At 43.8% G+C, this 11,943-nt stretch overlaps 1 protein-coding gene across 1 annotated transcript in view; it reads right to left on the bottom strand.

Annotated features, from left to right (window-relative positions):
• Window positions 1-11,943, bottom strand: part of PLB1 (phospholipase B1) — a 113,446-nt gene that overhangs the window by 5,322 nt on the left and 96,181 nt on the right. Inside the window, exons 45-49 of the mRNA XM_025215868.1 lie at window positions 11,724-11,804; window positions 10,233-10,298; window positions 9,066-9,160; window positions 3,130-3,211; window positions 1,380-1,484 (exon numbers count right to left, since the gene is read on the bottom strand). Of these exons, the coding sequence (XP_025071653.1) occupies window positions 1,380-1,484; window positions 3,130-3,211; window positions 9,066-9,160; window positions 10,233-10,298; window positions 11,724-11,804 (429 nt within the window). The remainder of the gene's footprint in view (window positions 1-1,379; window positions 1,485-3,129; window positions 3,212-9,065; window positions 9,161-10,232; window positions 10,299-11,723; window positions 11,805-11,943) is intronic.

The following is an 11,943-nucleotide window of genomic DNA, read 5'->3' as shown; positions in this document are numbered from 1 at the left end:
GTACTGCCAGATTGGCAGGCAACGTATATATAGTAAACTTAAAATAAAACTATACATACATTGACATGAGCAGATTCAACAGAAAGTAACTTTAGATTCACACATGCAGATTTAACACATCCACATCTCTCACAGTGCTTTTTACCAGAACCCATATTCACTTCTTAACACATCCTGGAGTTTGGTGGAGGGATACTATGCAAAACTGGGTTGTTTTGGCTGTGTTTCTATGCTGAGTTCTTGCATTACTAAGTAATTGCATTACTTCCAAGATACAAAGAGACCAGGAGAACTGCCCTTTAACTTCACAGAGTGGTTTCAATCAAAGCCTGCCCAGCTCCGTGCTTCCAGAAGTCACTTTGGGAATGTCTGTGTGGCACAAGGCAGTGCCATGCAGAGAAACTGAGGCTGGCTCTACATATACTTGTTCTGATTACATTAAGTCATAAAAGCCCCAAGCAATGCTTATTACTCTTGGCACAGTGCCATACCAACATAGCTACAGGGCTTCCAGTTCTAAAGCTATCAGGGGCTATCCAGCTGCTCAGTGACTGGGGGCTGCCCCAGTGTGGACCACACCAAGGAGGGCCAGAACCTCACACAGGCTGCAATAGTGAGAGCCAAGTGCCTTCCCCTGGGCAGTGCCCCATGCACCCCCTGCATGCCATATGTGGGCAGCTCTGCCCACCACTGCTGCATGGCACATACAAGGCAGCCCCCTTCCTGCTCCAGTGCATGCATAGTCAGCATCCCCCATCACTCCACCATACACACAGGTGGGCAAGCCCCCCTTCCCCACAGTGCTCCACTGCTCAGCTGAGTGAGCAGGCAACCCCCCTCATCCACCACACACCCAAGCAGCTGCTCCCCTGAGCACACACAGGCAGCGCCCCAGGTCACCAGCTGCAGGCTCCAGAATGCCCCACTGCCCCCTGCTGCAACCAGGAGACAGGGGGAGTGGCAGTTGGGTGCGATCCTGGGGTGGGGGTGTCACAGGTTAACCCCTTGTAGGTCATATGCAACCCATGGGCCACCAGTTGGACAGCTCTGAGATAGCACATGCACAGCTACCTGGGGCATCCCTGCACAGCACTGCCTTGTACCATGTGGACTCTGATGAACAAGGCAAGTAGAAGGCAGGGCATTCACAGCTGGCTACCACACTGTAACACAGAAAACTATGTTGCTTGCAGATTTCAGTTGCCTTATATGTAACACCCTTCTTCCTACCTTAACCTTTGGACTTATTATGGTACCCACAATGGACTAGCAGGTGGCAATAGAAAAACAAACAAACAAAGACAGCCCCAGAGTTCTTATAGCTGACAATAAGTGGTGATGTTGACTTCCAAAGTTATAGGAAATACAATGAGACTTACAATGTTTAATGGCATCATGGTATTTCGGAAAAACGGTTGCACCACTACAGTGAAATCTTCCCGCTGTTCGTAACGGCCGCTGTTGACCATCAGCATGCTTTTCAACTGTACAGAACAGGAGATGCAAAACAAAAGGTCATTTGTAAGATTCATCTTAGCCTATTAAGAACTGATTATAAACCAGGGGCACTTCACCTCTCCAGGTCAATAGTATAAATTCAGAAGAAAGGCATAATGGATCCAGAGAATAGCCAATCATGTGAGTGAATGCAAGAAGACCTTCCATAGAAGGAGAGTGGAAACAGATTAGAATCACTTATCTGCACACTTAATGTTAGTGAAACACTTTTAAAAGTTAAAAAAAAAAAAAAATTCTCAATGCATGAATTCTCTCTTGAACTCAGTGCCAAGGGACACCAGTGTGGTCTAACGTTTAGAAAGATTCTTTAAAAAAATGGATTAGAATGTAAGACTTCTAGACAGAACTTAAAGTTGCTTATTTTTCAAAAGATGGCTCAGTATTTAAAAAAAAAAATCAGGATCATCTAAAGGTATCAGTTTGGGCACCCAAAAACAGTAGTAATTTTTTAAAAACCTAGGAATAAATGTGAAGATGAATAATGTGAATATCTGCTATTCTTAGAAGATAGACTAACAATTTATGCATAAACATTTATAGAAGCTCTCCTGCTTCTAGTCATATGCCTTAGACTAAGAAAGAATCTCAATGGAAAATTAAGAAATAATCTACCTATAAAGAAACATCCTTCTTGGTGTTAGGGAGTATCCTCTCCCAATTGTCATTTTTTAATATAGATTCTTTCACTGTACTCAGAAACATTTGGCATTGCCCACTGTTGGAGGCAGAACATTGAACTACACAGACCCCTGGTTTGATCTGATATGTTCAGAGCAGTGACTGAAAGTTCTTTTCACCCAATAGGTATGTGGTGGCCTATGTGAAATCTGAGCAGATCTGAGTTAAATCCATAGTGGACTAACATATATTTCACAAAACAACCATCATAACTGGTCACTGGCAGACCAAGTAGAGGAGTCAGAGCCTGAATGAGCCAGTGTCTCTCTCTTAGATGAGGGCTGCCCAATTTTTGAACATCCAGGGGCCGCACACTGCACTGGTCGCAGAGCCCCAGGCCGCACACTGCATAGGTTGCATGCCATGAAGGACCACCCCCTCCTGTGTCACAGCCAGTGCAGTTCCCCACTGCATGGTCAGAGTGAGCCTTCCCCCTTCCCACTGCTGCCACCACTACATGGACAACGTGAGTCCCTCTCCCTTAGTGCCATCAGCAACCCCTCCAGGGTCTGCTGACACTGTGTAGGCTGCAATTTCCTGCCATGATGCACTACCCCAGAGACCCCAAATTCCACAGCAGTAGAACCAATGCTGGGGGAAGGGGGCAGGAGTGGTGGCCAGGTAGGAGCCCTTGGGTTGCACATTTATCCCTCACAGGCTAGATTTGGTCTGCGAGCCACTCGTTAAGACAGCCTTGCCCGGGGTCAGAGCTGAAGTTAAATGGTCATGCAGCATGGGGAAACTTGTGTTCCCTCTGACCAAGTAGTAAGCTAGGTCTTCAGTCTCTATGGCACCTTTCATTATCATCTCGGGTGCTTTTAAAAAATGTGCTGGAGTTTTATGATGCAGATGCAGATGAGAAAAAAAATGTCAAAGAGAAGCAAGAGGTAAAGGTAGAGAGGATCAATTAAGGCAACAGAATTCAGGGGTTACCTGAAAATCTCTGTTAATTCTTCTCATTTCTTGTAACTCAGGAGAATTTTCCTGGGGGTTTAAGACACACGGACAAACACTCCTTTAAAGAAAGAGATATTGAAATCAACACTAGCCCAAGACAGTCTATAGTTCATTAACAATTTAGCTTTGTTCCCAGAGCTCAAAAAAGAAGTTAACTGCTCAGATCCAGAAAGTAGATCACCTGACTAGCTTAAAGGTGAACAGGAGAAATTTGGAGGGAAAAGAAATAAATTGTGGAACACTGATTTAATTTTCACATTTGCTGAATACTCAACAATTTTGAGCTGGAGTCGGGAGTAATTTCAGAGGCTCAGAGCATTTGAAAGTCAGGCCCAAACTGTTTAAAATATCAAAGACCAGTGCCAGATTTAAAAATCTACAAACATATTTTAATGCGGGATTTCACTGCCTTATGAAATTTAAGGCCAGAAGCTCATACAGGCCACAAACAAATGTTTATTTCTACCTGCAAAATTTCCACCACTATAAATCTTTTCAGAAGAGGGAGGAGTACTGGCATTCAGTCTGCAGCCATGCCCTCTCCCCTTGCTTTTCACACCTTCACAAGACCAGGATGATCCCAGTCCCTGGTCCTTGAGTGGAATGGAGCAGCAGGGAAAGACTCCCTGCTTCTCCACAGACAGGGGACACCCAGACAATCCCCAGTCTGAGGGAACACAGGGAGCATTGCCTTGCTTCTTCACTCCCCTCCTGGACCAGAATGGGAAGGGAGTATACAAACATTCACTCTTGAAAGGCAGATTCTCTCACAGGGGAGATCTACCAGGTTGACACCTGGTAGATCTCTCTCCCAAAAGTGGCATGTTTCTCCTGGAAGAAATCAAGTGAATGCTTGTATGCTTGCCAGTTCTACCAGGAGAATGGTAATTCTCCCGGTAGAAATGTAATGCCTATACTTAGCCATAGTCTGACTTCCTGTATCTATCATTCACTTTCATCCAATTGCCCCTGAATTGAGCCTGAAAACTTGTGCTTGACTGAAGTACATCTTCCAGAAAGGCATCCAGTCTTGACCTGAAAACACAGAGATGGAGAATCTACCACTTCCTTCAGGATTATTTTCCCAGTAGTTAATCACCTTCATTGTTATACATTTGTATTTAATTCTTAATTCGAGTTTATTTGGCTTTAACTTCCAGCCCCTGGTTCTTGTTAATGTTTTCTCTGTTAGGCTAAAGAGCTCCTTTCATGTCCAGTATTTTCTTCTTTGAAGGTCCTCTTACTCTTTAATGAAGTGTCCTCTCAATCACCTTCTGTTCCAGTAAAAATTACTTTGGGGAAGGATGATTAAAGAAGTTCTACTAGAGTATTGCTAGAGGTTTGCTGGTGGGCCCCAGAGTTGGATTTGGATATGAATAGAGAACTCTGTAATGTTCCTGGAGAGATAAATAGTACCAGGAACTGCCTAATGAGAGGAGGCTAACTTCCCAGATAAAGAATGGAGAACAAATGCTCCTATGCTAATAATGTAAGGCCCAGATGTTCCTGGGTATAATAGCTGACAGAATTTTTTACCAAGCAGTAACCAGACCAGTAAAACAAGTTATTTTTATGTGGTTTTGGTAAGTACTGAGGATATTACAAAAGAATTAGTCATAGAAAATAACCTTGGATCAAGTGTGACCACAAGCTGACTCAGTTTAAATACTCAATTTCAAAAGGGGAAGCTTTGATAAGCTAAGGGAACAGGATAGTGAAGTCATCTAAACTGAGTAGTTTAGACCTTGAATGTAGGGGAGATCTCAAATTGCTGTAAGTCACAAAGGGCTCATGTACATGCAACAATTTTTTGCCCTTTCATGCACTGCAACTGTGTGCCTATTTGCACAAGCAGGATTTCCCTATGCTTTAAAAGTCTTTCTTGGGACTCCTGTTTTAACTGGATGCATAGTAGGGCTGTGCGAAACGGCACTGTTCCATTCCAACTTCAGTTTTCAAGGTCTGGACGGAACAGTGTTTTGCGCTGAATATAATTTTGAGTTGAAACAGCCTCACTGTTTCGCTTTGTTGAAACAGTGAGGCTGTTTTGACCATTTCACGGAAACCCCAGCCAGGGGTGGGAAGTCAGCTCAGCTGGGCTGTCTCACCATCCCCCGCGATAGATTGCACGGGGGGGCGGGGAGTCCAAACGTTTCGACTAGCCTTGTTTTGTTTCAAGGCTATTTCGATGGCCTTTGTTTCATTTTGATTTTGCTGTTTCAACCTCAAAATGAGTCTAAACATTGTCGAAACAAAACGGCCATTGAAATTTCGTGCATCCCTAATGCATAGCCACCTCTAGAAGGACATCAGAAATGGGCAGAGTGCCTATAAAGAATGGAAAAAAAGGACTGATCAGCAATGAAAGCTATGGGTTAGAGGGCAAGCAGAGCAGGAATAAAGAGAGCCAAGTCAAGCTGAGCTAGACCTTGCAAAGAATATTAAAACAAATAGTAAATGTTTCTGTAGCACTATAAACAAACAAAAGCAAGGAAAGAAAAAGAGACTGCTGCAGGCAGAGAAGACAGGATAGATCTAAGTAAATGAATGCTTTGCCTCAGTTTGCTACAAGGACAGGGATGTTGAACATGATGACAGAAGCAAATGGGAATGGAGAGTATGGAATGGAAATGATCACAACCAAGAAGGAAGCAAAATTCTAATGGTATAGACAGATATAACAACTAGATTGAAATAAAATAATATTGCTACAATCTTTTATGATGTAATTACTACATCTGTAAGCTTCTGCATAGAAGTGTAGCAAGACCAATGCAACTTTGACCTTGTTTCATTCACGGTTAAAATTACAGCAGTTTAGTCCACTTGTATATCTCTACAGGAGCATGTAGCTGTAACAGTTATTTAGTAATAGTGAATGCTCACATACAATGGGAACTCTCCCTCCTGTTTTAAATCTGTTTAAATGCATATTTATCCATAGACTTAAGTGCTTAACACATTTAGGCTGAAGGTGGGGGCGACCAGACAGCCTCCATCCCAGAATTCTTAAAAAAGTGACATGTGACATTTCAAGTCTGGAAGTGAGTATTTTTTAATCAGTTTATCAAGTTGGAAGTGGTTCCCTATGACTGGAGAATAGCAGGTGTAGTATCCCAAATTTAGGAAAGGGCTAGGGGGTAAGAAAAGTGATTCAGACAACTACAGGCCTATCATTCTGATCTGAACAGCATTCAAGGCTTACCATGAATAGCCATGTCAGAGGGGATAAAATTAGGAGTCACTTCCCACCCACCCAACCACATTAAATGAATTTTCTTCAAAAATAACTAAACACCTGGAGGTAAATAGAAAGTGAGATAAAATGCCACATTTACCAGAGGTAGATTGTGCCAGTCTAATTTGATATTTTTTTCTGTGAAAAGATGGCAGATGATCTAGACACAGGAATGGTACAGATCTAATCTATCATGAATACATCTGATACAGGGCCACATGAGAAACTATGGGCTAAGGTGGTGATGATTATAATGAAGAAGGGGGTCAGTTTGAGAACTGGAAGGTTAAAGAGGTTAAAGAGCTGGAGAAAGGGAACAGAACAATAACAGGTGATGGTGAAAGGGTTGATGCTGGGCCAAAGGGAAGTTATTAGAGCAGCGGTTCCCAATCTGTGGTATGGATACCACCAGTGGTATGCAGACACCCTGTCGGTGGTACACATTAAGAGATTTATTATAATTACTTTATATGGCAAAAATTTGCTGGTGGTACTTAAGGTTGTATTGTTTTAAGTTGGTGGTACGCAATCTGTCAGAGTTTGGGAACTCTGTATTAGAGGCATCCCTCAAGGATCAGTCTTGGGACTGGTTTTATTTAATATTTTCATTAATGACCAGCACAAAAGGAGGAGTGAACTGATAGATGACACAAAGAAGGAGGCTTCAACATCACAGGGGGTATTACGGTATCATACAGGAAGAACTTGCCAACTGGAGAACAAGAAGTGGGACAAAATTCAGCAATATAAGATCAAAAGCTTAGAGACCATTGACAGACATTCCTGTTATAACCTGAAAGTTCATCATTTAGAAGGAAGTGAGGGGGAAGCAAACCTGAATCCACTCGTCAAGTATGGGAAGACTATGAGGCACCATAATGCAGCTGTGACAAAGGGAAGTAAGATCTTAGTATGTACTAGGAGATGTATTTCCAGTGGGGATAAGGTAAGTATTAATTCCATGGTGTAACATAGTAACAGGCCCTCATTTGACATACTTTACACAATTCTATCACCCACTTTCAAGAAGAATGAATTAGAAGTGTAACAAGTGCAGAAAACAGTGACTAGGACACTCAGGGGAACATATAACTGAAGACTAAAAGAGTTTGGTTTATTTATCTTAAAATAAGGACTCAGAGGGAATACAATTATTCTCTATAACTATATCAATGGGGAGGGAAAAGAACTTTTCAAGCTATAGGGAGAGCACTGGCACACAGGTATAAATTGACCATGAATAAATTTAAGTTGGAAGTGAGGAGACTCCTTCCAATAATCAGACTAATGATATTCTGGAACAGTCTTTCCAGAGAAGTGGGGTCAAAAATCTAGTTTTAGGCTGGAGCTCAGTAATTTTAAGAAAAGTGTTACACAATATGGTTGCATATCCTAGCTGGGGATTAGATTCATGACCCAGAACAATCTCTTCTAGTCCTGTGTTCCTGTCTGGGATAGATTAGTGATCGTGAGTCAGACACACCTACTTTTAGATCGGTTACCATATTTTGCCTTTATAAACAGTTATTGAACAGTCTCATTTCCTCAATCTCTAATCCACTTAAGCACATGCTTAATTTTAAGCACAAGAAGTAATCTTGACATCAGTGGGACTATTCGCATTCTGCAAGAGAGAGGTAGTTAGCTGCGTTAGTCTGAAGTCAGGCAGAAGGCAGGGCAGTGTGGTATAATAGCATTTGGCAAAGTAGGCTGTTGCCTATAAAATCCTACACCACTCTGAACCAGTTAGTTTTGGAGGTGCTACCCTGCCTGATACTGAGAGCTAGGCAACATTAGGTCTTGGATGATTTCCTGGACTGAGACTAACTTCTATCAAAATAAAATGTTATATGGAAATGGACTGGAGCCAGAACTCCAGTTCCAAATGTTCCTAGACGTCGGTGGAGTTCGGATATAGTTTCATACTTTGTGGCTTAGGCCCAAATCTAATTATATAAATGAACAAACAGAAATAAACTATGCCGCTATCACTTAGATGGGTCCAACTTTCATTGACGTCAATGGGAGTTGCATATATGTAAGCGACTAAAGAACGGGATTCAGTACTCTCCTTATGACTGCTGCATCTTGGTATTTACTGTAAAATGGTTCCCAGATTGAAAAATGTCCAACAGGAAGGAGGCTTTTAAACCTTGTGTGGGTACCTCATTGATCATAGTAATACAGGTCAGTAGCATCTTACACGGGGGTTAGGTTCTGAAGTCAGTGCTTCAGAACCTAACCCCCACGTAAGGTGAAAATCGTGTATAGTCAAATCGCATATTACCGTGCCAGCGATTTGACTAGCGGTGACTGCCTCTGCTTCCAAAACCTCCCGCCACCACCGCAGAGCCGTGCTTAGAGCTGTGCAGCTGGCAGCAGCAGCGCAGCGCGGGGTGGGCGCCACGCCCCCCGCCCCCCACCACACTGCCACTGCCGCCCAGCGGCTGGCCACACAGCTCCGGGTACAGCTCCATGGCAACAGCGGGAAGTTTTGGAGGCAGTGGCCATCACTGCCATAATGGGCCTCCAGGTAAACTCAAGCCCCGCCCCCCCTCCCACCCCACATATAGTTGAATTCATGCAGTTAAATGCACGTATGATGCAACTGACCTGTATAGATTACCCTTAAAAATAACGTTCAGTGAGATGGATGTTTGATTTGCTCACTTACCTCCCTGGGGGCACGCACCCTGAGGCATCTCTTTCTATCTGACGCAGACCTGAGATCTCCATTATCTCCACCAAGTTGACAAAGGCTCGAGGGAGCTGCAGGGATCATGGAAACTGGTTATGCTAATGCACAGAACAGGTAGCAGTTACAAAATCAGACAGAGAGGTAGCTTGTAGGTCAGCGTGTGAGTACATACCATCCCAAGAGCCACTGGCAGCATTCAAGAGCAGTGCACAAGGGGGAAACAGAGTAGACGTCAGCCAACAAAGTAATGGCTGCCACTTTGGGTGAGGTGACATGTTCCCTCCCTCCCTTACTCATAGCTGTTCTAGTTGAACTAGAGGAAGGGTCAGCAACATACAGCTCCTAGGCTGGATCTGGCCTGTGGAACCATGGATCCAGCCCACAGATGTGGAAGGATTTGCCTGTGCCTTCACCCATGTCCAGGCTAATAAAGAGCTATGCTGGGGCCAGGTAACAGGAAGCTGCACCCACAACTTCTGCTTTTCCCTACCTCCCCACTCCCTCCCCGCAAGGCTGCAGCACGGGCACAGCTTCCAGTCAATGGGGAGCTGCACTGGGGCCGAGCTTCTAGTTGTGCTTGCACCACAGCTGGGGGTAAGGGTGGGGATGGTGACAACATCATGAGAGCAACTGCCTGGTCACAGCCTAACTCCCCACAAGCTGGAAGCTGCACTCATACTGCAACCGGGCAATGGGGGAACTGGAGAGAAGCAGTACAGGGACAGTTCCCAGCTGCCTGGCCCTGGTATGGGGGCAGGCAAAGCTTCCTGCCACTGACATGTCACCAAAGCTCCCTGGCCCTCGCTGGACCAGAGCTGAGTTGTTCTGCCCATGGCTTGTAGAGGTTGGCAGCCATCGATCTAGAGTAAATTGCCCACTTGATTTAGGAGTCAAGATTGTGAGTAGGGCTGTGCTACATGTTTGTTTCATGGGAGGAACCTGTAAAAAGCAAAGCTAAAGCTTTCACTTGCCTGCCCTTTTCTAATATAGTCACTGGATGATGTTTCAGCATTAGCTTTATGGCTGTAGCTATCTGGAAGAAGACCTCTATTGAAATGTGATCACAGATACTGCGTCAGAGAGGAGAAATACCCAATTGTGCTTGCCAAGAGCTTTGCCTGCAAGAGTAACTTCAGACTTTACCTCCTTGTAAAGAATGTCCAGAGTGTCCTGGAGGTGTCTGACATACTTTTCTACTGAATAGGTCTCCTGTGGGGGGAAAATAAAAGAGAAACCCCGATCAGTTATTTCTCCAGTGTTCAAGACACTATCGTTTAAAAGAAAAACAAAAAGGTCCATTACAGAACCTTCAGCTCCTAAGGAGGTCTCCAAACACACACACACTCCTGACCAAATGCTTTTCTACCTGATTGTACAGCTTGTACTTTTGGATCAGAGTGTTATTGGGTGTTATTCCTATTGCCTCCTGTGTGTAGCTTATCTAGTTGCTGTACTGTTTTCATGTGACTAATACATTCCCTTAATCCCAATTCAAAATCTCCTGCTTTATGCAAGTCCTTGACAGAGTTATTTTAACGTGAATGTTGACTCTGGCGAGCACCTGCATAAATCACACTGCAGGGCTCCACATGATAATGGACTCTGGCATGCTCCTTTTTACCCACAGACTGTTGCGTTGTGTTGCATTGCATTGCATTGCATTGCATTGCGCTGTGCTGTGTGTTTTATGTTTTCTACACTATGCTATACTATGCTATACTATACTATACTATACAGAGATGGACTGGAGCCAGAACATGGCTATACAGTATATATGAAGTCCAAGGCTGACTTTCTAGGGCAGGCTGTTAGAATATATATGTATGTATTTTCTAACAGCCTGCTGTAGAAAGTTAGCCTAAGACTTAGGAGGCAAACTGTGTTCTTCCCTTAAACATCTCCAGGAACCTCCAGAACTATTTGGCTCTGCAAACCAAGTTAGGCCTGAGAGAGGCCTACACAATACAATTGCCTATACAATTGGAATTGTGTTACCGGGGCAATCTAGAGTCAGTGGAGTGGCAAGGCAATGGATTGACTCCCACTGACTGCAGTGAGTGCCGGTTCAGGCCCACAGAATGTGTTGCAAAACATTCACCAGAGGGGATGATGTATGAAAAGAAAAAAGAGTTTTCAGATCAGCATGGGGAGCTTGGAGAGTTGGCAGCTGGAAAAAGCCAACAGCTGTAAACTGATAGTATTTCATCTGGTGCAACTGGCAGGCAATAATCGTGGAGAACACTGGTGGCATTTTTATGGAGTCAGCTTCCAGTGCACAGCCTCCCTGAGCATCTTGGTAACAATGTACATGTGGCATCTCATTGTCCAGCTTGCTTTGTGTAGTTAGATCACAAGCTCTTCCAGCCAGAGGCCATGTATCTTCTGTTTTGTACAATACTGAACAGAACACTAGCCCTTAAATAATGAATAATACTAAGGAAGTCCTGGTCAGGAGCTATGATTCTACACTCTGAAAGCAGCATAATCCTTTCAAATAAGACACGTGTAGAGAACACCAGTTCTAATGGCTTTTAATCTAATGGCTTTGGTGGTCTGAAAAAGAGGAAAGGACCAGACTGATACAGTTCTCTTGCCAAGCACCCAGAGCTGTGTGCCCAGTTTACAAGCACTTACCGGGTCCAAGCAGTACTGGCACAGGTCATTGCCTCCAATGAAGATTGTGATCAGTTTCCAGTCCAACTTGAAGTTCATTTTCTAATGGCACATAAAAGGAACAGTGCAAAATCTGAGCTGTTCAGACAGCTCAGAATTGCTTAGGGTTGCAGAGGTGAGATGTGGGGTGAGAGAGAGTGTCAAAAAATGAAAACAAACTTTTCTGCTTTGACAGTGTGAA

Source organism: Alligator sinensis, unplaced genomic scaffold (genome assembly GCF_000455745.1).
Source record: "Alligator sinensis unplaced genomic scaffold, ASM45574v1 scaffold138_1, whole genome shotgun sequence".
Taxonomy (NCBI): domain Eukaryota; kingdom Metazoa; phylum Chordata; order Crocodylia; family Alligatoridae; genus Alligator; species Alligator sinensis.
Note: the sequence above shows the minus strand (reverse complement) of the source record. Positions and strands in the feature narration are given on the sequence as shown.